Source organism: Oryctolagus cuniculus, chromosome Y (genome assembly GCF_051225735.1).
Source record: "Oryctolagus cuniculus isolate XC-2025 breed Fujian yellow rabbit chromosome Y, ASM5122573v1, whole genome shotgun sequence".
NCBI classification, from domain to species: Eukaryota; Metazoa; Chordata; class Mammalia; order Lagomorpha; family Leporidae; genus Oryctolagus; species Oryctolagus cuniculus.
Window position 1 is genome coordinate 7,745,164 of NC_142889.1, and position 26,442 is coordinate 7,771,605.

The following is a 26,442-nucleotide window of genomic DNA, read 5'->3' on the forward strand; positions in this document are numbered from 1 at the left end:
TTATTTATCTCCAGGAAATAAAAGCTTTTCTTTGGGTAATTTCTGCTTGAGGGTAATGATTCCTTCACACAGCAGGCACACAGAATGTCCGATAACTTTACCGTATTCAGTGACTGGCCTCTTTTGATAGACGTGACAGCAACCAATCAAGCATCAGAGTTAGCTTGATCAGTAGCTGGCGGTGTGGATGGGTAGCGCCCACAGAACTAGCAAGTTTAGTAGCGGAACAACTGACGTAAATCAACAAAAGTCACGTGATATGAACTTGCTTCTTCATTGGCTAGACTTGGCTTGCTGTTGGAGAGGCCACGGCGGCTGCGTGAGATTCGCCTTGTGGCACAATTAAACCAACTTTGTGCTGGTGTCCGAGAAGTTTGTTGCTCTAACTTCTCTCCGACTTTCCTTCATAGGCAGTTTCCCCTTTTGCTGTATTCACCCTTTGTCCCGCCATGTGACCAGGTAGTCAAGTTCCGCAGCCGCTGCTGTTGGTTCTTCGCTCATCCTTGTGGTGTTTCGTCGCTGGTGTCCGTGGTTCCGAAAAAGTTGGTGTCAGCTCCAACGGCTATTGAGGGCGTCAGTCTAAATTCTGGAATAGAGTGTCTGCGTGGAAGTTGCAAATATTTCGTGTTTCCATGAAATCCTGCGGAGTATCTCTTGCTACCGCCACTGCTACTTTGGGTGATGACGCTGACGAAAAGAAAATGGCGGCGGAAAAAGCGACTGGCGAAAGCCAAGAGGAGTCAGTCAGCCTGACAGCCGAAGAGAGGGAGGCTCTCGGTGGTTTGGACAGGTACGGATCGGTACTCGTCACCTACAGGCTGGCTCCCAACGCTTTGGTTAAGTGCTCTGGAGGACTTGAGCGTAGCGTGGTTCATGGTAGCAGAAATCATCTTAACGTTCACCAGATTGTTCTTTGGATTTCAGCCTGTTTCGTGTAAGGGATCAGTCAGTGGTTTTTGCCCATCAGTTAAAAAGCCGCCTGTTTTTCTTTTTATAGCTGCCTTTTCGGGTTCGTAAGCCTTCACGAAAATGGCGATGGCGCCAGGACGAAGACTCTACTTGGCAAGGTAAGGCAACTGCGCGCCGACCAAACGACTAACACCGTTTTCCGCCCGCTTCTTGCTACCCTAGGACGGGGATCGCCTTATTTTGGCGCCCAACCATAGCCGAGGGGAATTCCAAAAACTGTTTCTTACTTTTGCTGTTCTCTTACATTTCAATAGCTTGCTCGGCGTGCTTAATTTTCACAAATAGCTTGAGGAAAAAAGACCGGGGAAATATGGGCCTCGGTTCTCTACAGTCGACAACACTCCTGTTGTTTTAGGATTCCTGAAATTTAGTATCGCAGATCATAAATGTGTCTTGTTTACAGCATTTTCCACTGATCTTTTTTGAGATTTGCGGGAGGGAGGAATCAGCTTCTAATTTTAAACATACGATTGGACTTTATTATATCTCTGGTGTGAAGATACTATATAGCGAGTGAGAGTTTGCAGTAGATATTTGCCCTGTATCCAGATGAGTATAAGCTTGATCTGAAGTTAAGTGATTGGCTTATTTTCATAGACTTCCGCCACCGTGGAAGTAATACCGCGAATGCGGTTTCTGAATGTGTAACCTCTCTCTGTATTCTCTGTTAGCCTCAGATAGGAGGGGATTCCCTGTTTCTGTGAAAAGTTGGCACTGTCATTTTGTTAATGGCTGCTCCACCAGCCAAGATGGCGGGAACTAATGGGAGGAAATATGAAGTGGTGAAGGAGGATATACAAGTGGTAATATTGTAGCGAGTGGTGGACTTTCTGGTTAGCGCTGTAGCTCCTCTATGCATAACATAAACAATTCACTATTATTTAAAGATAGAATAGTTTGTATCTTTAGAAGATTGAAAATATTCTTATAGTATGTGCTTACCAGTGTGTCACGTTTAATTATCTTCAAGAAACTAATGCTTAAAGACAATAGAATATGTCTCTTTTTTTAATCACTTTAGGGAAATCTTTAAAATGTTTGCATGCTGTCAATTGGTACCATGCAACAAACACTGCAACAAATGATCACCCCATTAGATGTTTTCTGGCAGAAATAAGTAGTTATGAGTTTGATAATTTGTTGCTGCAGTTGAAAAGAAAGTATTAATTTTATTCTTAAAATGAAGATACTATTTACCATATATATATTTTTTGATGGCAAATAACGAGAAATCTAAGTAAGTCTTTCAGTAAATTCAGTCTTTTTTGGGGAAAAGCATAATTTAAATTTAATGATGATGAAAATGGTTCCATTAAAAAAAAAACTTCACTGACAAAGTACTCCAGGAAAAAGTCACTGAAAACCACTTTATGAAAAAGTTTGTATTATTTAGACTTGATACGATTTGAACAATAATGACTGAATGTCTTAAAAAATTGAATTCAAAGGAATTTTATTTTGGACTGATGGATACTGATTTAACTTGGGATTAATCAGGGTTCTTGCTTTGATAGTATTTCAGTTAGAATTGAGACAAATTTATTTATTACTCTAATTTTGGTACTAAAGAAAGATCTAATGTTTTATATGACTATTCTGGAAAAATACTAGTCAAGAATTTTAAATCTTCAAAAGCTAGAATTTGATATAATTCTCAATAAACCAGTTACTAGTAGATTGAAGTTGGAGATAAACTTTTCAGAAGCTATACAACATTAAGTTTAAACTGTAAGAAATTATGTTCAGATATTAACAAGCAAAGAAGCATGTCATTTCCAGCTTTGATTAGAGTAACATTATAAAGATGAAAGAGTGAAGTTTTACTACGTTTGGAAAGAATTGCTTTATAAAACACTGACTAATATGTACTGTTAAATTATGAATTCTTTTGAAATAAGTAAGTTTGATTAATTTCACTTACCCTTGAGATTTCATGGGCATTCCTTGCTGCTTAGGTCAAATCTCAATCATCTTTATCATTCAGTTACTCAGTGTTGCTTCCCATTACAGTTGTATTAAAGTTACCTGTATGTTTGCAACCCATGGATTTCTCTCCGACTCCCAACTTTATTGAGATGTAGTTGACATATGATAAAACAGCATCTATTTATCTAGTACACTTTGACTACATTTTGATATTTACTTGCTTGAACTGTCAATGTGATAGACATAATAGTGAATATAATCATTATCGCCCAAATTTCTCTCTTATCTTTTGAAACTCTGAAACTTCTCCTTTTTACCCATCTGATATACTTTTTTTTTTTTTTTTTTTTTTTTTTTTTGACAGGCAGAGTGGACAGTGATAGAGAGAGACAGAGAGAAAGGTCTTCCTTTGCCGTTGGTTCACCCTCCAATGGCTGCCGCGGCTGGCGCGCTGCAGCTGGCGCACCACACTGATCCGATGGCAGGAGCCAGGTACTTATCCTGGTCTCCCATGGGGTGCAGGGCCCAAGCACTTGGGCCATCCTCCACTGCACTCCCTGGCCACAGCAGAGAGCTGGCCTGGAAGAGGGGCAACCGGGACAGAATCCGGTGTCCCGACCGGGACTAGAACCTGGTGTGCCGGCGCCGCAAGGCGGAGGATTAACCTAGTGAGCCGTGGTGCTGGCCTGATATACTTTTTGTCACTTTAGATTAGTGTGTATATTTAGAGTTTAATGTAAATGTAATTTAGTTTATAGTCATTTTTGGAGTTTGGCTTTTTTCACTTAACATGTAGTATGTATCAATACTTGTTTCTTTCTTTCTCTCTCTCTCTCTTCCTCTCTCTCTCTCTCAGGCAGAGTTAGTGAGAGAGAGACAGAGACAGAGAGAAAGGTCTTCCTTTGTTTAACCCCCCAAATGGCCACTATGGCCAGTGGGCTGTGGCCGGCACACTATGCTTATCCGAAGCCAGGAGCCAGGTGCTTCCTCCTGGTCTCCTATGCAGGGGCCCAAGCACTTGGGCCATCCTCCACTGCCTTCCTGGGCCACAGCAGAGAGCTGGCCTGGAAGAGGGGCAACTGGGACAGAACTGGCACCCCAACCGGGACTAGCACCCGGGGTGCTGGCACCTCAGATGGAGGATTAGCCAAGTGAGCCATGGCGCCGGCCCAATGCTTATTCTTTTTATAGCAGAATGGTATTCCATTATGTCATGTAATTCTGCATTCATGTTTATGAGTCCAAATATGTCAGTGAAATGTTTTCATGGGATTTGACATCATGTATTTTTTACAACTCAGTTTGAATCTGTTTTTGAAAGGATTGTATGAGTTGGAATTGTGGTAAAGGAAGTATTGAATTATTTGATTTTGCCCTACAGTTAATAAGATATGCTTGTGGTAAATAAGCCCATCATATATTACCTTGCCCACCGACAGACGGACTCTAACATGAAATTAATGAAAAGTGAGCTTTATTTACATGCTTGCAAGCAACACAACAGAGAAGACAAAGTATTTATCCTAGAGCACAGATCTCTTTACCCCCTTCTACCATTGAATAGGTACCCAGAAGTTCACAACTTCTACAGTGTCATCTAAAGGGCAACCCCTCCCCTTTCCTTTTTTCCATTTGTCTCACACTTGTCTAAGTTTTTACTTCTCAGAAACGGGCTCTTTGTTTTGAGCTGTGGCGCTGGCCATTTCTTATATTTCTTATATTCTGTTGTTGAAGCTGTAGCAGCAATTCCAGAATAAAAAGGATCTTGGCCGGCGCCGTGGCTCATTAGGTTAATCCTCCACCTTGCGGCACCGGCACACTGGGTTCTAGTCCTGGTCGGGGCGCCGAATTCTGTTCTGGTTGCCCCTCTTCCAGGCCAGCTCTCTGCTGTGGCCAGGGAGTGCAGTGGAGGATGGCCCAAGTGCTTGGGCCCTGCACCCGCATGGGAGACCAGGAGGAGGCACCTGGCTCCTGCCCTTGGATCAACGCGGTGCGCTGGCCGCAGCCTGCTGGCCGCGGTGGCCATTGGAGGGTGAACCAACGGCAAAAGGAAGACCTTTCTCTCTGTCTCTCTTTCTCACTGTTCACTCTGCCTGTCAAAAAAAAAAAAAAAAAAAAGGGCATCTCAATTGTTCTTTCCCTTATTAGATATTATTTTGTACTCATCACCTGTTTTTTCTCTTCTGCTTTCCTTTTAGTTGAGCATTTTTAGTAATTATTAACTGAAATTTCTCTCTTGTTCTGGCTAGCTATAGTTTTTAAAAAACTATTTCATTACTCTAGGGTGTAAAGTATATGTATACATATACACATATGTATATTTATAGTGAAGTTTTAAAGGTAAATAAACTTCATATATTTCATATATACAGATTTAGGAACATAGTGATACTACCCACCTACACTCCAACTCCTTTCTCTCTTATTCCCTCGCAAATGTTACAATGACGTAATTTTTTATAAAGATTTTATTTATTTATTTGAGAGGTAGAGTTACAGACAGTCAGAGGGAGAGACAGAGAAAGGTCTTCCTTCCCTTGGCTCACTCCCCACCACAAATGGCTGCAATGGACGGAGCTGTGCTGATCCAAAGCCAGGAGTCAGGTGCTTCTTCACGGTCTCCCAGGCGGGTGTAGGGGCTCAAGGACTTGGGCCATCTTCTACTGATTTCCCAGATCATAGCAGAGAGCTGGATCTGAAGTGGAGCAGCTGGGACTAGAACCCATGCCCATATGGGATGCTGGCAATGCTGGAGGAGGATTAACCTACTGCGCCATGGGGCCAGCTCGTCAATGATGTGCTTTTAGTCAGCTTTAAATTCATAGCGTTATACTAAATAATACAATAAATAATAATAAGAAAAAACACTCCTTCTCAATAGCAAATATAAGGGCTGTAAACAACAGTCAAATCTTGTTCAGTACATAGTGTATGATGCTAGTTAATTCTCTTAGGGTATCTTTCATCAGAGAGCCCGGTGTCATTGTGCTACTTTATAAGCAGTATAAGAACTTTTGACTGGTATGTTTCCCTTCCTTCCTGACCATTAGTTATTTTTATAAATATTTATATATGTCACAAATGCAACAATATTTTATTTCATAGTTACTTGTAATAGTCATTATCTCTTGAAAAAATTTAGACAATGGAAGTATTTTTACCCATTAACCTTTGTTTTAATGGGCCTTAGAATCCTTTGACAGGTTTTTTGGTCAATTTATTTCTTTTAAAACTATTGACTTGGAACTGGCATTGTGATATAGCTGCTAAAACTGCTGCCTGAGGCCAGCACCGGGGCTCAGTTGGCTAGTCCTGTGCCTGTGGCAGTGGTACCCCAGGTTCTAGTCCCGATTGGAGCGCCGGATTCTGTCCCGGTTGCCCCTCTTTCAGTCCAGCTCTGTGCTGTGGCACAGGAGTGCAGTGGAGGGCGGCTCAAGTCCTTGGGCCCTGCACCCGCATGGGAGACCAGGAGGAGGCACCTGGCTCCTAGCTTCAGATCAGCATGGTACACCAGCCGCGGTGGCCATTGGAAGGTAAACCAATGGGAAAAGGAAGACCTTTCTCTCTGTCTCTCTCTCATTGTCTACTCTGCTTGTCAAACAAAACAAAACAAAACAAAAAACATGCCAGCATCCCATTTAAGTGCTAGGTTTTTCCCAGTTGTTCCACTTCTGATCCAACTCCTTGCTAATAACCTGGGAAAGACAACAGAGGATGGCCCATGTGCTTGTCTTCTGCCATCCATATGAGAGACTCAGATGAAGATCCTGGCTTCAGGCTTCTGCCTGGCTCAGCCTTGCCTGTAGCAGCCAGCACGCTAGAAGACCTCTCTCTCTTGCTCTCCCTCTGTAACTTTGATTTTCAAATCAATAGTAAGTTATAAAAACCAAACTACTGACATTAACAAGTAATAATTTAAAACTACCATACAAATACCCAACCCCACTGCCCCAGACTTTCTATGTGAAGAATTTATAAGATATTCTTGTCATTAACCAGTCTTTTACTGTTTAACTTAAAAAGCCAATTGGAGCAAACATTATACCATTCTTCTGCTGCTAATACTGTGTTGAGGGGTATAAGGGATAATATTCATTTTCTTCTGAGTTTCCTGGGTACATTAGTTGAAATTCTCAGCTTCATTAACATTCTTACCCATTGATTTGATGATTTTTATAACAACTGTGTATCTGATCATGAACAGAAGAGGATTTTCAGAGATGCTGTCAACATACATAGACTTGCTGGGAACTGTTGCAGTGATGGCAGCTTCAACAAATTTCCACAATCTAGGGCTGCCCTCCAGTTTCTTAACAGAAAGCTGATCAGTCTTATACATCATCTCCCCAGACTTGTAAGCAACTGTGTTATATTCTAGTACAGCTATATAATCAGCACTAACAACCTGGGTGGTTCAGGATAGTTAGTCAGCTGCTTCCATTTTTGTGTGGTTTGTACTACACTAGCAGCATTACCATAATAAATGTTAACAAACATGTTCTTTGTATTGAAGGATCGACTCTGAAACTTTATGGTGGATTTCAGTAGAATTAACTTCAGCTGTGATGTTGGCTGGAGCAGAGTTGACCAACATGCTGCTTTTGAAAATAACCATCTCCACTTAACCCACAGGCATACCACCATTCCCACCAGTACTGAAAGCATTGTGGTAAAGCAGCACAGTTTTATGAATTGGTGGTGTGATGCAAATCCAGAGAGCTTCATGCATAGCTCTACTGGCATTCACATCTTTCTGGGTGACTTTCTATTCCTTGAATAAAAAGATTTTACAGTATTTGGTTCAGGATGTTTATTCTTCCAATTAGAATTTGGCAAAATGCTACTGTATCAGAGTTGTAGCTAGTTTTCTTAATATAAGTGCTGACTTCCTTAATTGTTTTCTCATGTCTCTTACTATTGAAGTATGATTTGGTAGATTCCATTTTAATAACAGCAATTATTTCAAATCCAGAAGGACATGCTGTTGGTTTCTCTGTTCTTGAAGAGGCCTGCTTCAAATGTGTTTACTTATGCAGCAACACTCAGAATAAGCAGAGTCAGCCTGATATGTGCCTGTAATCATTTTTATACAGTCTGTGTATCTATGATACTTGCTGGTTTCAGATTTCTACATGGAGATGTCAGCAATGATACTAGGCTTTTGCTCAATGTTCCCAACACCCAAACATCCTTCAAGGGTAAGAAAATTTAAGAAGACTCTTGGTTATTTAAATGTTTGTTTACAACAACATCACACTTATTGAATTAGAAATAAATATGATTTTTGAACATGAATTATTATAGTTAACCATAAAATTAATACATCTTCATAGATGTTGTATTAGTTCTTTTTTTCCTTTTGGGATCGCCAAATCAAACAGGGCACAGTTTCAAATTTTACTTTCACTTTTGTCCAAGTATTCTGTCTTTTCTCCCTTCAACTAGCTTCTACTATCTCCATAATCACTAACATTTAACTAATATATTTATTAACAGTGCAGTGCATTTGTTGTAATATATTGAAACATTGGCTTTTCACTCGCTTTTCAAGTGACTTCATTTATTTTAAGCTTTCTTCATGCTTTGTGCTACTCATATTGAATATCTGCTGATTCTAACATGTACCTCATTTCAGAGCTCCAGAAACATATTTGTAAATATAAACACAACTACTTGGACATACTTTAAGCAAGCAATAATAAGCCTAAAATAAAAGTTATTCTTTTATTGGCAGGGTAGGATATAGTGACAAGTTAGATTAATGTTGAAAATGGGAGAAAAAAAAAGCTCTTGTAATCAGGAGAAAACAGTCAACTTTATCACACCAGAACAATAAATCAGTATGCAGTGATTTTTTCTTCTGTTATACAATCAGTCAGCAGGATGTAACAGGAAAATTGTAGTTACTACTAACTGGTCTGAATACAAATTGATAAAAATTATATGGAAGACTATAACATAACAAATCTAGCTAAGATACTCCTACCTTTTGACTTAATAATTGAATCTAGGAAATTTGTTAAAAAGAAGACTGTAAACAAAAGACTCTTAAAGGAAATGACATCAAATAGAATGCTATACAATCACTAGGTCCAAAAGGGAACCCTGTTATATGTACTAATGAAAAAAATCACTTATATAAATTATTATTACATGTATACTTACACATATATATATATATATATACACACATATACCTAAAGCAGATGCATAAAGTGAAGTTTAAAGTCTCCCTATAGAGAAGATTATTCTGGGATCATTCAACTATCCTTCCAGCAAAACTTTAAAAAAAATATTCAATTTTACTTAAAAGGAAGAGAGAGACACACATAATAACTTTCCATCATCTGCTCCACTCCCCTAAATGGCTACCAACAGCTGAATTTCAGCTCAGCCATGCCAGGCGTCTGGAATTCAGTCCAAGCTTCTGAGTTGGGTGGTACAGATTCAGATATTAGAGCCATCACCTATTGCCTCTTGGAGTGTGTATGAGCAGGAAGGCGGAATCAGAATACAACTAAGATTCAACACAGATGTTCCAATTTGAGTAGAAGGGCCACAAAGAAAGCAGGAGCATCATCCTGTCTCTCATGTCAGGGGCAGGAATCCACAAATTTGGACCATCTTCTGCTTTTTCAGGTGCATCTGCAGTGAGCTGGATCTGGAGTGGAGCAGACAGGACACAAACTGGCACTCATAGGAGATGCTGGCATTAAAGGTGTGGGTGCCAGAATGCTGGCCTCAAGTGTTAATTTTCTCTTAAAAAAAGAGGGTCCGGTGCTGTGTGGCGTAGGGAGTAAAGCCATCTCCTTCAGTGCTGACATCCCATATAGGTGCCGGTTCTAGTGCTGGCTGCTCCACTTTGCATCCAGCTCTCTGCTATGGCCTGGAAAAGCAGTGGAACATGGCGCAAGATTTTGGGCCCCTGCACCTGCATGGAAGATTCAGAAGAAGCTCCTGGCCCCTTGCTTTGGGTTAGTCCCAGCTGGGGAGAGAACTAGCAGATGGAAGACCTCTCTACCTCTCCTCTCTCTGTGTAACTCTGACTTTCAAATAAATAAATATATCTTAAAGTGTATGGCTGTGTGTTGATATAGATAGTGTTGATATATTTGAAATATATGAAGAGGAGTAAGCACATTAAACATTTGGAAGACAGTTATGGTTATCTGTTAGTTTCACAAAAATAATAGTCTATGAGTACAAATGACAGGAAGTGTTTTTACTGAGGCATCTCTATTCAATAGAAATGTACTGTAAATCATAACTGAATCATTTATATGATTTAAAATTTTATAGTAGCCGTATTGAAAATAACTGAAACAGGTTGGGTTAATTGTGCTAATATATTATTTAATGTAATAAGTTAAAATTTATTAACATGAGCAAAATTATTAATGAATCTTTTACCATGATTTTGTATCAACTCTTTGAAATCTATTGCATAATTTACTTATCTGTATCCTGATTTGGGCATACCACATTTTAGGTGTTCAGTATTACATGGTTTTAATGGCTCATGAATCTTGTGCTTAGCTGAGAGTCATTTTGTAATATTAACAAGGAATAAAAATTTAGATTGGAAACTTTTTTAGTGGCTCCTAGATAATTTTACTGGGCAGATTTTATTCCTTTTTTAATATGGAAAATACTCAGATGCTGACTATTGGCTCCACTAAGAAATACTTAAGAGAAGCTATTTTCCCCTCAGGATTACTTGTTGAATCATACCTGTGGTAGACAGTGAGTTACAATGGTAGTTTGACTTCCTTAGTAATAGCATATAGATTATGTATGTACTGTCAAGAAGGAAGTGTAATTTAGGGTTTTGTTTACATTTCTTAATGTTTACATTTCTTCACTTCTAGGCTGTGCAGTGCTACGAATCTTTAATCGTAAAAGCCGAAGGAAATGTGGAATCTGATTTCTTTTGTCAATTAGGTCACTTCAACCTCTTATTGGAAGATTATTCAAAAGGTAATTTAAATAATTTTCACTTGATTCATGTTTGAATTATGTAATTTTAATGGATTTTTAAGAATCAGGTGCTCGCTACTGTATTTTGCATTTGTCCTAGATCATAAATATAATTAGCAATGAGAAAGAGAGTAGATGGAAATACCAAAAAAGTATGTAACTACATGCAGATGTTTAGTAAATTTGATCTTATTTACAACACAAGTACTGATGGTTTGCTTAAACTTGTCAAAATCCGTGTTATTTTAAACCTTATCACAATAGAAACAGCAAATTTGTTGATGTATACACATGTGTATATTTTATCGTCTAAGAAAAACATATTTCATTTTTTTTAAAACAAATCTTGAATTCCAGAAAATTAAATGCCGGTGCCCTGATCTCTTTATTTGTTTATTAATTTATTTTACTTGAAAGTCACAGTTACATCGAGAGTGAAATAGAGGCAGAGAGAGATCTTTCATCCGCTGGTTCACTCCCTAGTTGGCTGCAATGGCTGTAGCTGTACTGATCTGAAGCCAGGATCTAGGAACTATGGGTCTCCCATGTGGGTGCAGGGGCCCAAGCACTTGGGCTGTCTTCTGCTGCTTTCCCAGGCCATAACAGAGAGCTGGATTGAAAGTGGAGCAGCTGGGACTAGAGCTGGCACCCACGTGGGATGCCAGTGCCGCAGACTAGGACTTTAACCTGCTGTGCCATAGTGCTAGCCGCAAATTTTAATTATTTTTTTCTCCTACTAATTTTGAGTTTGATTTGCTATTGTTTTTCTAGATGCATGAGATGCATTGATGGTTCATTTATTTGGTGGCTTTCCAGTTTCTTGATGTAGACACCAATTACTATAACTTTCTTCGTAACACTGCTTTTGTTGTTTCCATCTTTTCACTTTTGGTTTGGGAGTATATTTCTTGATGAAGTATGTTTCTTGTAGTCAGCAAATAGATATATTTTTTTGTTTTTTTAGTCCATTCAGCCAGCCTGTGTTTTTCAACTGGAGAGTTGAGGCCATTTACATTCAAGGTGACCATTGAAAAGCAATGACTTTTCACAGGTATTTTCTCATAAGTATTCTATTTTTTACTTTGGATTTTCTTAGTATTTTACTGGGATATTTATTTTACTGGGACATTCTTTTGTAGTGATGACTATGTTTCTGTGTTCTGTGTGTAGCACATTCTTAAGCATCTTTTGTAAGGCTGGATGTGTGGTGACAAAATCTTTGATTTTTGTTTTATGGAAGGTCTTTTTTTTCACCTTCATTAATTCATAAATGGGAACTTTGCAGTGTACAGTATTCTGGTGGACAAGTTTTTCTCTTAGGATTTGTAATATATTCACCATTCTCTCAGCCTGTAGGGTTTCAGCTGAGACATCACTATGAGTCTAATTGGAAATTCTCTGAAAGTAATCTGGCATTTCTGTCATGCACATTTTGGAATCTTTTCTTTATGTTTTACTATGGAGACTTTGGCTATATGATGTCATTGTAAAGATACTGTTTCATATTTATTAGGAATTTTATTTGCTTTCTATACTTTGGTATTTCTACAAATTAAGGAAGTTTTCTGTTGTTACTTCATGAAAAAGGCCTTCTAATCCTTTCTCTCTTTGCACATCTTCACCAGCTCCTAGAACCTGTTTGTTGGATACTATCAAAGTATCCTGTAGATTAGCAATAATGTTTTTTGTTTTCTAATTTCTTGTAGTCTTTGCTTTGATTGTAAAATTTCCTGTATTTGTCTTCTAAGTCAGATATTCTTTCTTCTGCTTCACTGATTCTGTTGTTAAGGCTTTCCCCTGCATTTTTTATTGTTCTATTAAATTCCTCAATTCTTTTTTTTTTTTTAAGAGCAAGATCTTTTATTTAGGTAGTGTCATTTCCTTAGCTTTTCCCAAAGATGTCTTTTTCACAAACTTGTTCAGTTTTTTCTCAGATGATTCTGGATTTAAGAATTTATTCACGGCCGGCGCCGTGGCTCACTAGGCTAATCCTCTGCCTAGCGGCGCCGGCACACCGGGTTCTAGTCCCGGTTGGGGCGCCGGATTCTGTCCCGGTTGCCCCTCTTCCAGGTCAGCCCTCTGCTGTGGCCAGGGAGAGCAGTGGAGGATGGCCCAAGTGCTTGGGCCCTGCACCCCATGGGAGACCAGGAGAAGCACCTGGCTCCTGGCTCCTGCCATTGGATCAGCGCGGTGCGCCGGCCGCAGCGCGCCAGCTGCGGTGGCCATTGGAGGGTGAACCAACGGCAAAGGAAGACCTTTCTCTCTGTGTCTCTCTCACTGTCCACTCTGCCTGTCAAAAAAAAAAAAAAAAAAAAAAAGAATTTATTCACCATCAGACTGGCATTTGTCCACATTTATCGTTTCTAGTCTTGTCTTTCTGTGAAGAGTCACTTTTCCTGTTCATCATTTACCTTCGTTGAGTTTCCTGTTTTTGTCTCCTTTTCAGGAGGTTCCATCTTTGCAGTGTTTTTGACTTTTGAGGCTTTCTTTTTAGATGAAACGTCTTCTTTCACATTCTGTTCTGAATTCACATTCATCAGTTTTGGGAATTCCGAATTTATTATGAAACAACTACTGTCAACCAACTTGACATCACATTCCTCCTGTTCAGGGTGTGCTGCTTCCTCATCCTCTGCTACTGATTCTTCAATATAAATTCCTCAATTCTAAGATTTCATTTTGTTTTCTCTTTAAGATCTCAATTTCATGGGAGAAATTTTCTTTCATGTCATGTAAGGATTTCATTAGTTCATGGATTTTCTTAGGATTACTTCTAAGTAATTCTATGATAACTTTTTTGAGTTTCATTTCTGGCATTTATTCAGTTTCTTCATCTTCACATTCTAGTTTTGAAGTGTTGTGTTCTTTTGGGGGTGTCATATTGTCTTATTTATTCTGGTTTCTTGAATTGCTGCATTTGCTATTGGGCATTTGTGGAGATACTCATTTTTGGTTTCTTCTTTGTTTTTCTCTGTAATGTCTTTATCTTTGGACTATGCCTCTGTGGAATAGTGGAGTGTCTGCTTTTTCAGTGAATACTAACTAAAAAGCATGTGGTGGGTTTGGCTGGGGAGCTCTTTTCAATGCTCCAGGGTGAAGAGAATGTCCAAGGTGACTCCCAGGTTGGGTATGGGAGATCTCCTATTTTTTAAGATGGGAAATTTGTTCTGCCCTGTTGATGTAGTTTGAATTCATCTCCTCTCCTTAAAGGAGATCAGTGCCTGGCGCTAGCCTCTGTGGGTATAGTGTTTGTCCACACTGCCATAATAACCACACAAAGGATCTGTTCCATATTTGTTGTCAGCTCAGATCTGCAACAGTGTCCCTCACCAGGGAATCAGGGAGTCGTGAATGTGTGGAGCCTTCCACAGTGACTGCCCAAAGTCCCCCACACTCTGAGCACTCCCACACAGCCACAGTTTTTTCACAGTCTTGGCATACAGGTCACCCACAGTCACGAGCACTCAGCCCCATGTGTTCTCTCTGCCAGACTTGAGCTCTGCTCAGTCTGGGCTTGGAGATGAGCTGATGCAGCTGTTACAAATGTGCAAAATGGTGCCTGCCCTCCATCGGCTTGTTACAGGATGCCGTTGCAGAATAGTGGTGGAGAGAGAAATGAGGCCCTCCTTTTTTTTATCTTCTCCATTTTGGCAGGTACACTGTCCCCCTACAAGGAACCAAGCTGGATTCCTGGCAGGCTCTTCCCACAGCTTTATTGCCAGCGGCTTGGGCTACTGTAGTCTGATCTCACTTTACTCTGGAGCTGGTGCTGAGGCTCTCAGCTACTGGGGTTTTGAGTTGTAGATGTCTACTCCCTCCACATAGATTCACCATGTCCCTCTAATTTTTGTGGAGTTTCCTGTGCTATCTTCTCCCTGACTCTTTCCTGAGACTATACTCTCTCTACTTTTTAAAAACTATCATCTAGATTGGAGCAGTAAGCTCCCTCCCTACTCCACCATTTTAATATAATCCCATTTATTACTTCTTATATTCTTTTAACTTAATGCAATCTTTATTAATAAAAAGCAGTTTTAGTTTGAAATGATATAAGGTATAACATATTCTCTGTAATGTTTATGTTCTAGTGATTTTACTATTTAATATTGGTTTACCTTAGCAAATTTACTAGCCTCTTCAAATTTGTTTCCTCAATTTGTAAACTGGGGACTAGTAATTTAGGAATTTTATGTGTGCTAAGTGGAACTCTTAATTAGTTGCTAAAATGGGCTTGTTTCTAATAGGTGATTTTTTTTTTAACTCCTAAGACTTAGTTACATGCTATCAAAAAAACAGATGAGGAAAGAAAAAAGTTTTTCTATAATGCATTTAGAATTTTTCTGTATCTAATGTGTGTGTATGTGTGTGTGTGTGTGTGTGTGTGTGTGTCTGTGAGCATGTAACTGAATTATACAAGTTTCTATTTAGATTACCTATGTTTACTCCTTAGTGGTCATTTAATGACATATTTTTAATTTCTGAAAGCTTTGAGAATGAGAATTTATGTACATATTCTGTTTAAAAGAGATGAAGAGATGTTATAATGTTTTTGATGTAAATTGAATAAAGAACCCAGGAAAGTATTTTATGGAGGTAGTTTGTTTTGTTTAATTTTTGGTTGGGGCATGTGTAGCAATTTGGCATAATCTGTTGACAGAAGGATAGTTGTGATAATTAAAGCTCCTGATTAGATCTTTTTAGTACTATCACTGACATATAATTCGTACAGATAATTCTAATTATTGCTGACATGTAGAGAATTATAGGTATAGCTTTTTAAAAGATTTTATTTATCTTTTTGAGAGGTAGAGTTATAGTGAGAGAGAGGGACAGAGAGAAAGGTCTTCCATCCACTCGTTCACTCCCCAAGTGGCTGCAACGGCTCGAGCTGAGCTGATGCCAGGAACTTTTTCTAGGTCTCTCATGTGGGTATAGGGGCCCAAGGACTTGGGCAATCTTCTTCTGATTTCCCAGGCCATAAAAACCTGTTTTGGATTTTTAAGGCATTACTGTCTGTTCATTGATCATTCTGTTGGGGGTGACTACTGGATGGGAGTTTCACATACTGTATGTTGATTGGCTTGGGGTTCCTGAAATAATGGGGTCTCCTGTAGATCATCTGTCTCCTTAGGGCCTCATATCCTTCCTTGTTATCTCTGGGTGAAACAGTAACACCAACCTGGAGGTGTGATTTAAAGCCACAGTCAGGCAAGATAGCCTGGATCTTCTGGAGCCAGTCTGACTGTCCCCAGGGGCTCAGCCCCTTCTTCTGACATTTCTGGGTAAAAGATTGCAACCATCCTAAAGGTGTGATTTAAAACCACAAGGTCACAAATGCAGCACAAGAAGCTATTAGTGAGAGATTCTAGTCAGTTTGGAGACAAGCTTTCCAGACACTGCTGGTAGCCTGCTTGTAAAGGATGTTCTACCTATGTCTGAGGGGCTCACAGACCCTCTCCTCCCTAGCTCCACTGGATAGATACAGATAGTACAGAAGAGAAGAAAATGGACTCAGATGCATTCATTAATAGTGTATATTAAATGGTGAGTTGAACATTTTCCAATTGTAGGGTTCTTGAGTTTCTAGTCATTGAGAGATTTTCCTCTTATCTTCTTCTTTGCTGTTTCTTGTATTTATTGTCATCGTGTGAAATGGGTTTTTTTTAAAGGATCAGGAAGGCTTTTTAAAAAGTCTGTTTTGTTTATTTGGAGGAAGAGAAAAAGAGAGATATAGTATTAGAGAGGCAGAGAGTTGAAGAGATATTTTCATCTAAATGCCTATCTTAAGTAAATAAAAATCTTTCCTAAGTGCCTGCAATAGCTGATTCTGAAGCTAGACTACATGAAAATCTGGAGCCAGGAAATCTGAGTCTCCTTTGTGGATGGCAGGGACTAAAGTATTTGAATTATGATCTGCTGCCTGCTAGACCAATTAGCAGGCCAAATTCATTGCACCACAACATCTGCCCCTTGCTTTGTGTTTTTCTTTAATATACATTACTAAGGATAGGCTACAGATTATGTCAAAGGTGGCTAATGATTCATATCAGCATTTGCTGGGCTTTCTTTTTCTTTTTTTTTTTTTTTTTGTCTATTGAGTAGAATGACAATGTACTGCTTTGTGAGTTATGTAGAATGATAACATAATTACTGCAAAAATAGTAGTTTTTACTTTTTCATTCTTATGCGTTCTTAAAATTGAAGGCTGTGTTTCTTTTTTTTTTTTTTAAAGAATTTATTTATTTTTTTACTTGAGAGAGAAAGGTCTTCAATCAGTTGGTTCACTCTCCAAATGGATGTAGTGAAGCCAGGAGCCAGGTGCTTTCTTCCATGTCTCCCACTGTGGATGCATGGCCCCGAACACTTGGACCATCCTCCACTGCCTTCCCAGGCCATAAGCAGAGAGCTGGATTGGAAAAATAGCCAGGACTTGAAGTGGTAACTCTGAGGGATGCTAGTGCCATAGGTGGAGGCCTACTATGCCACAGTGCCAGCATCAGGTTGTGTTTCTTTATATGGAACTGTTTTAAGTGTAGTTTGAGAATATAAATATTTGTCATTTATTTATAGCTTCCTTTTTTCAATTGGAGATTCATGGGGAAATTAGAAAATATATACATATTTGCTCTAAACAAAAATGTGTTTTCCACAATAAAAAGTAGGATATTTATATAAACTACTGATCTTTACTTATAAACTACCTGTATCGTATGCAGGACAGTTTTCCAGTGGCCTTAGGCCATCCCGGTTCTCCCTCCTTTCTCACTTTTAGTTTTCATATAAAACTACTATAGAATGTGCTAGAGATAAGCACCTAGCAGAACCACCTGAGTTTTGTTTTGTGTCTACTTTCCCCGCTCAATCTTCTAGACTAAAATGAAAGGTTGGTGATATGTTCTGTTTTTTCTTTTTCTCCATATTTTATTTATTTATTTTTTCCAAAAGAAATCTTTTATTTAAGGAATATAAACTTCATATTTCATAAATACAACTTTAGGAACATAGTCATTCTTCCCACTATACCCACCCTCCCACTCATATTCCCACTCACTTTTATCCTCCTCCCTCTCCAATTCCCAGTCTTATATTTAACTAAGATCTATTTTTAATAACTTTATATCAGAAGATTAACTCCATAATAAGTAAAGAGTTCTACAGATTGTATGAAAAAAAAATACTGTTCCTCAACAGTTGACAAGGCTGTTCAGTCATTGCATCTCAACGTTAATTTCCTTCTTTTTTTTTTTTTTTGCATTTTTTTGGAAACTTACTTAACTTTAAAGAAGAATCGAAGAAAGATGCATCTTTTGCGAGTACTTAGACCTAACTATAACTTATGGGACATAAGAGTATCCTTCACTTAATACAGTGAAACAAAGTAAATCTTTGAGAACAAGTTTTACTATTAACTCTCATAGTACAACTCTTTGAGGTCCTGCATGGGAAGTTAGTGCACAGTGACTCCTGTTGTTAATTTAGCAATTAATACTCTTATGTATGATGTCAGTGATCAACCAAGACTCTTGACTTTAGCAGCCTAGGCTATGGAAGTCTTTTGAATCCACAAACTGTCAGTATTTAGACAAGGCCATAATGAAAGTGGAAGTTCTGTCCTCCTTTCAGAGAAAAGTGCCTCCTTCTTTGATGACCACTTCTATGGTTGTGTGTTCTTTTAATGCTTTAGCCCTTTCAGATTTGTGCAGCCAGGGTAGGATCCCTTTAAGGATCTCTTAGCTGTGATGCAAGTGGGACATGCACAGATGAGATGTGTTCATTCCAGGCAGCTTTCTTGAGTCATAGGTGACTGACTTTCTGTGGGTTCTATGCTTCTTTTGTCCTTTGCTGCCTGTGTGTATATGTGTGTGTGTGTGTTTGTGTGTGTGTATGATTTATTTATTTATTTGAAAGTCAGAGTTACACAGAGAGAGAAGGAGAGGCAGAGAAAGAGAGAGAGGGAGAGGAGAGAGAGAGATCTTCCATCTGCTTGTTCACTCCCCAATTGGCCACAGTGGCCAGAGCTGCACTGGTCTGAAGCCAGGAGCCAGGAGCTTCTTCCAGGTTTCCCATGTGGGTGCAGGGGCCCAAGGACTTGGACCACCTTCTGCTGTTTTCCCAGGCCATAGTAGAGAGTTGGATTTGACGTGGAGCAGCTGAGACCTGAGCTGGTGCCCTTGTGGGATGCTGGCACTGCAGGTTGCAGCCTTACCTGTGGCACTGCTTCGCCACAGTGCCAGCCCCCACATATATATTTTAAAAGTGCTTCATATAATGTATGTACATGTGCATTCTGTTTCAGTGGACTCAAATTTGTAACCAGTGCATAGTGAACCTGCCTCATATTCTATATAGCATATTTCCTTGTTTATGATAGTTTGTAAAGGTTGTAAAATTGTATAGGCGCTTTAACAAAAACAGAACATGGTACTAAGAGGAAATATAATTAGTCTTCAGTTATAAATCTTGGTTAACTGGTTAATGTATAATTTTGTTTTATGCGTGTTTCTGTTTGGGTTCAGTAGTTAAGCCACTGCTTGGAATACCTGCATCCCCTGGCTCTTGTGAACTGGATCAGAAGTGGAATAGGGAGACTGAATACTGGCTCTCATATGGCCTAATGCAGTTTAGCTGTGCCACAATGCTGGCCCCTGCTTTTACTGTATATCTGTTCTTTTAGTTTTCATACAATTAAAATACACTGAGATTTTGTTTCTTCAAGTTTTTAAGAGTTCCTGTCTAGCCGGTGCCGCGGCTCACTAGGCTAATCCTCCGCCTGCGGGGCCGGCACCCCGGGTTCTAGTCCCGGTTGGGGCCCCGGATTCTGTCCTGGTTGCCCCTCTTCCAGGCCAGCCCTCTGCTATGGCCTGGGAGTGCAGTGGAGGATGGCCCAAGTGCTTGGGCCCTGCACCCCATGGGAGACCAGGAGAAGCACCTGGCTCCTGCCTTCGGATCAGCGCGGTGCGCTGGCTGTGGCGGCCATTGGAGGGTGAACCAATGGCAAAAAGGAAGACCTTTCTCTGTCTCTCTCTCTCTCTCACTGTCACTCTGCCTGTCAAAAAAAAAAAAAAAAAAAAAAAAAGAGTTCCTGTCTAATTCAGTTTCTCTTTTTGTTACCATCTTTTATTAGAATGACATATTTGTGGCAGTTTAATGAAGCAATGTTTACTATTAAATATCCTGTTTAGATTTCCATGGCTTTTTTAGCTGTCCATTTTCTGTTTTAGAGTCCAATGCAGGACATCCCATTGCATTTAGTTGTTTTATCTCCTTATATTCTTCTTGGTCATTATTATTTTCTCATACTTGCCATATTTTTGATAATGTTAATAGTTTTGAGGAGTACTTGCTAGTTATTTTGTGGACTGTCTCTCGCTTGGAATCATCTGATTTTTTTTTTTTTAAATCATGTTTGGACTCCAATTAAATGGTTTGTTTTTTTGGAGGAACACCTACGGGGGTAGAATGAAGTTTCATCATATCAAATTAGGAATACATGCTTATTGACATAATTCATTATCTTAATATTAACATGTTTATCACTGGCTAAGTGTATGTATTTCATGATTTTTCCATTCTTTGCTCTGTTTTATACTATTTGCTTAGAAAGGAAGCCACTATGTGCAGCAAGTAGTAATTGCTGAGTCTGCTTAAAGGGTAAATATATTGCTAAGATACTTGTAATTATTTTGCATGGAAGATTTGTCCATTTTCATCAGATCATTCATCCAGCTAGTTTACTTAGGTGAGTGTGGACTCATTGATATCTATACTTTGTATTATTATCCTATATTACTCAATTAATTTTCTTGATTAAGTTGCCATATCATTTGGCCATTAAGAGTTGTTTTAGATGAATCTTTATTGTATTTGGCAAATTTACGCCATCTTGGAGATTTTTTGAGCCATTTCCTTTTGGTACATCAAAAATCTTCAGATTTGTGTTAATTGATTCTATTCTTAAAATCAACCTTTTCTCCAAGGAGTACTAGTTACTTTTAATTGACAATTATATGAAAGATGACAGTTTTGGAACTGAGTATGCTTACTGCTTCTGGGTGCCATTGCTTCTAGGCTGGTACCTGACAGAACATGGAAATATTAACACATGGGCTTGGATATATTCATGTACTGATATTTTTATGTGTTAATTCTTAGTTAAGCACTATATGAGTTTATACTGAGGCCTCATCTCTACAATTTATTAATACATATATGTTGCACCCTATTTTGTTTCTTACTTAAATCACCTAGTCCTACAGTGAGATACCTGACTCCTGTGATCTGCTATTCATTTAGTTGTTCAGCTTCGGTATATATAAATAATTATATCTGAACTGCTAATGTGTACTCTTGGGGAAACATTGTATCAGTTAAAAGTATATAGGGTTATTGTAGAATTCCTTTGGATTTTAGTTTGTAAATGCCACTAGTTTTAAATTGCTTAAGTCAACACTTACTACCTGGTTCCTTTCAGTGACCTTTTCTGACACTTTCATAGCACTAAAGTGTTTTCTCACATTTTACATTCTATTCTGGAATACCTAAATAATTTTAAATATTAACTTACATTTTCATTCTTTTTGCTATGAAGTTTTATGGACCTTGATAAGTACTACAACCAGAAATATGATGAGTATGATTTTAGAGGAAGTGAAAAATAGCTGAATGTTTTTGGGAAGCAATATATTTTGCCCTTTTTGGGAAGTTCCCAAAAGTTTGGGTTCTATCTCAACTGTGTTTTGCAGAGCTAAACCACAAAATAGTGTTTGGGTTAAGGAGAAAAGATAATGATAATCTATGAAAGTAATAGTCTTAAGTGAAAATGATGACTTTTAAATAGTGAGGCAGAAGAAATATCAAGGATTGATAAGTGTTACTGGTGTGAATTTTTAATTTTTGGCACTTTGATTAAGGTGAGTTTATCTGAGAGTATATACTGTCATGTAAGTAACATCAGAAGTGTTAAGTTTTTGATAACTAGAAGAAGTAACAGATTGTTAAATTTTTGTTTTTCCTGTTCATCTGGTTTTTATTTTAGCTTTAATGTGTTTACTGCATTGCCCAAGATAGTTTCTAATCATTTCAGAAGAAAAGATTTTTGCTTCAGTCCAGCAGAAAAATTAGTAATAGAGGAAATAAACTGCTGCTTGTTAACAAGACAAATTGGAGCATTTTACTAACTTAAAATTTTTTTTACTATATTTTCCCCTCATCTGTCTTTCTATTTGTTTTTATTTTAAGATTTCCTTTTAATAAATGGATTATTTAGATATGTTTTTGAATAATTTTAAACTGGGTAGTAGTTACTGTTCATATTGCCTGATTTCCAATTTGATTCTTGGATGATCAGAGAATATAGTATTGTGGTAGAGGGCTTCCCAGAGTAGAAAAACTTACACTGGGAATGGAATGAAGCCATTATTTACTTGATTGTAACTCTTTCACCTTCTTCTGTCAGCACACAGTGATAACGCTGGCCAATGTCAGACAGCATTCAGCTCAGTATATGAGAAAAAAATGTAGGTATATTAAGGGAAACTAATTAAACATTATCAATAACTATATATGCATGAGCAGCTTTGTTTCAGTCACTGGAGGTGCAATTATAACATTAAGACAGCCAATCAAAAATGTGTATAACCATATATGGGGGACAAAGAAGCTAAATATGTGTGTGTGTGTGTATGTAAATGTATGTGTGTGCATGTGTGTGTGCAAAGAAATGCCAGGGCCAGTGCTGTGGTGTAGAGTTAAAGCTGTCATCTGCAGTGCTGGCCTCCTATATGAGTGCTGGTTCAAGTCCCAGCTGCTCCACTTCTGATGCAGCTCTCTGCTATGGCCTGGGAAAGCAGTAGAATATGGCCCAGGTCCATGAGCCCCTGCACCCACGTGGGAGGCCTGGAAGATGTATTAGGCTTCTGGCTTTGGATCAGCCCATCTCTAGCTTTTATACTCATTTGAGGAGTTAACCAGGTGGTGGAAGATTTCTCTCTGTCTGCTTCTGCAACTCTGCCTTTCAAATAAATAAAATCTTTAGGAAAAAAAATAACACCACTGGTTTAAAAAAAAGAAGTGCCTTTCTTTGAGGCTCAGTCCTTTAGGATTTGATTCCAGCTGAGACTTATGCTGGCCTTCCTGGTGAAGGCCTTGGTGTTTCCCTTCTCTGTTCAACAATCCATTACATTTTTTGGGGGTTTGTGGCCAAGATTGAGATGGTGTCTTTAGTTTTACCTCCCTTATCAACAAGGGCTTGGGGTACCTGGGGAATCTGGAAAAGAGTGGACTTTGTGACACCGGACTTCTTGCTGCATAGAGGGTGACCCTCCCCTGATGTATCAGGTCTCAGGCCCTAGAAGCACAAAGGAAAGAGGTGGGCACAGGATTCAAAGGAGAACCACCCATGGAAACTGTTAGGAACCTGGATTCATTTGGTTTGGCAGATCTGTCCTTAGTGGTAGAAGGGGAGCTTGGTGACCTCTCAAAGTTCCCCAATAAGAAGATAGCATACAGAGATGAAACTGCTGGGGCCGATGCTGTGGCGTCGTGGGTAAAGCTGTCTCCTGCAGTGCTGGCATCCCATATGGGCACCTGTTCAAGTCCCAGCTGCTCCACTTCCCATCCAGCTCTCTGCTGTGGTCTGGGAAAGCAGTAAAAGATGGTCCAAGCCCTTGGGCCCCTGCACCTGTGTGGGAGACATGTAAGAAACTCCTTGCTCCTGGCTTTGGATTGGCACAGCTCTGGCTGTTGTGGCCAATTGGGGAATGAACCATCAGATGGAAGACTTCTCTCTCTCTCTCTTTCCCTCCCTCTCTCTCTCTGCCTCTCCTCTCTCTGTGTAGCTCTGACTTTCAAATAAAATAAATAAATCTTTAGAAAAAAAAAAAAGAAAAAAGAAAGAAACTGCACCTGTAAAACTGTACAGCAGACTAAAGACATGATATGAATGTGTGTGAATGATGACTGAATAAGATAAATGATGCGAGAGTTTTTACTCAACCAAAGTGCCAAAGCAGTTATATGTTCCTCCACTGATATACACCCTTCCCCCATTTCCCTTTCTGTAAATGGGTTACAGAATAAATGTACTCCTTTAGAATGTATGGTTAAAAAGAGAAATTTTAAAAGGTATATTCAGGAGACTATGGTGTATTCCCAAAAAACTCCAAACCTTCTGAAAAATAGACTTTCCTTATTTTGGGATGGGATGGCCATTTAAGGGATCCTTAGATAAGATAAGATCATTAGTCAGAAAAATATATCAGGTCATTGCTAAAGAACAAAACAAAACAAACAAAAAAAACAGGCTACCCCAAGCAGTTCTCATATGTTTACTGCTGATTTAGTAAGCAACATTTAGTTCTCTCATGGACGCCCTAGTTAAAAGCTTGTCTAAATAAACAAACAAATGAAAAAAAAACCAGCAAAACAACAAAAACCTGTAAAGTCATGAAGGCCCCTTCAAAATACTGGCTGGAATTAAAAAAATTTTTTTTTTATCTGAGGAGCCAAAAGAAAGTAGCATGCCTTCAGTACCACTATACTCTGTTACACTTGAACTCCCTGTGCTTTAGCCAGAGGCCACCTACTAGCCCACAGCTAGGATCTTACCAGAGGCTGCTCACTTTGCTGAAGCTGCCCCTTTTGTAAAGTTGTTACTGGAGAGTGGCAGGGTTCTTGTCTTCCTGCAAAAAGAATTCAGGCGTGAGACAGAGTAGTGGAAAGTAAAAGTAGCAGAGTTTATTAGGGAAGTGAAATCCGTAAGAACTGATGGTCACCTCTCCAGACAGGACCTGAGAGAGAGGGTGCCCAGTCACTCGGACTGGTGGTCAGGGGGGAGGAGCGAGGTTACATGGCTGAGTGGAGAGATTACACCTGACCAGGTCAGGTGGCTCAGCAGAGAGGCAGAGGGCTGAGCACTCCATCTGGTTGAGGCTGGGTATTTTTAAGGAGATGGGTCTTTGTCTTCACACATCTCCTTCTGAAACAAAGGATTTAGTTTTCCCCTGAAGGTATCAGACAGGAGGAAGCCTAGCTGGCGCTGTCCTGAGTTTAGGGGAAGGGTGAGCAAGAGCCCCTGAAGAATCGGGATCCAGAGAGGATATTTATAATGCAAACACTGTGCTGCATCTGGAAGGTTATCAGGCAGTAGGGGCGGGGACCCCCACCTGGCAGGTTATCGGGTAGGAGAAGGCAGGGCAGGATGCAAATACTGGGCTGCCCCTGAAACTTTTATCGGGATGACTTCGAGATGCAGATGCATATGCTGGACATAGATGTCTTCTTTAACCTTTATGTCACACACACATAAGTTCATATCTGACTTCCTACCTAACAAAGTGACCTCTGGTCACTTTAGCCACCATAGGCCCCTGTTCTTAACCCCATATACTCCAACTGAAAATGTCCAAGAGGTGCCTGCTGATTGCCTTAGAGGAGGCAAAGAATCAGAGGGTTATATAGACAACAGATGATGCTGTGGGGTAGACCCTTCGCATTTCCATGTGGCCAGGAAATAATATTGAGCTGCAGACATTCAAGAAAAATGAAGTTTTCAGTGCGCCTGAGATAAAAATGGGAAAAGATGCCAGCTTTGCGAGCAGCTGTGATATGCTCTAGGCCAAAGCCATTACAGTCTACCACCTCTCCTGGAAAAGTGGCAGGAGGAATGCTGCAGCGGCTACAGCAACTGTGGATACAGCAAGGGGAGATATTGACTCAGATGGCCTTTATAAAGCAATAAGTAAAAGAGCTCAACACTTGGAAATAAGCCAAAGACCAACATAAAGGTGAAACTGATTGTGTTACAAGAAAAGATGTTGGCTGTTGCTTGCTTGCTTGCTTGCTCCCCTCCTCTTCCCTCTCTTATTCTGACTCTTGTTTTAACTGAGATCTGTTTTCAATTAGCTTTACATATATTTGGCAACTCTGTATTACATAAAGGGTTCAACAATTAGTGCACAAGAAAAAAAGGATAAGTAAAACAAATAAAATGAGTAACACGAAAGGAGGAGAAAATGAAAAATACAGAAAACAAAACTGTTTTTCTTTTTTTTTTTCTTTCTTTTTTTTTTTTTTTTGACAGGCAGAGTGGACAGTGAGAGAGAGAGAGACAGAGAGAAAGGTCTTCCTTTTGCTGTTGGTTCACCCTCCAATGGCCGCCGCGGCTGGCGCGCTGCGGCCGGCGTACTGCGCTGAGCCAGGTGCTTTTCCTGGTCTCCCATGGGGTGCAGGGCCCAAGCACCTGGGCCATCCTCCACTGCACTCCCTGGCCACAGCAGAGAGCTGGCCTGGAAGAGGAGCAACCGGGACAGAATCCGGCGCCCCGACTGGGACTAGAACCTGGTGTGCCGGTGCCGCTAGGCGGAGGATTAGCCTAGTGAGCCGCTGCGCCGGCCCCAAAACTGTTTTTCAATGGTCAAGAAAAGGACTACTCAAGTAATTGCTTCTCTAGGTGTCAGTTTCACTTCCTGCAGGTTGCCTTTTAGATGCTCTGTTAGGTCACAGAGAACATATGGTACTTGTTCCTTTGGGACTGGTTTATTTCACTAAGTATGATGTTTACAGCTCCATCAA

The 26,442-nt window shown here is 39.6% G+C and overlaps 1 protein-coding gene across 48 annotated transcripts in view; it reads left to right on the top strand.

Annotated features, from left to right (window-relative positions):
• The first annotated feature begins 256 nt into the window (after positions 1-256).
• The window catches only part of LOC149119196 (histone demethylase UTY-like), a 218,001-nt gene continuing 191,815 nt past the window's right edge, over positions 257-26,442 (top strand). For 37 of the 48 annotated variants that reach the window (XR_016228587.1, XR_016228588.1, XM_089324994.1 and 34 more), the window contains exons 1-3: positions 268-790; positions 998-1,067; positions 10,764-10,872. Coding sequence is in view for 38 of the 48 variants with exons in the window: in XM_089324994.1 (XP_089181120.1) it covers positions 633-790; positions 998-1,067; positions 10,764-10,872 (337 nt within the window). In the remaining 10 variants the exon portion in view is untranslated. Of the gene's footprint in view, positions 791-997; positions 1,068-10,763; positions 10,873-26,442 lie in introns of all 48 variants that reach the window. The other 11 variants (XM_089325036.1, XM_089325039.1, XM_089325027.1 and 8 more) reach the window with 2 other exon arrangements.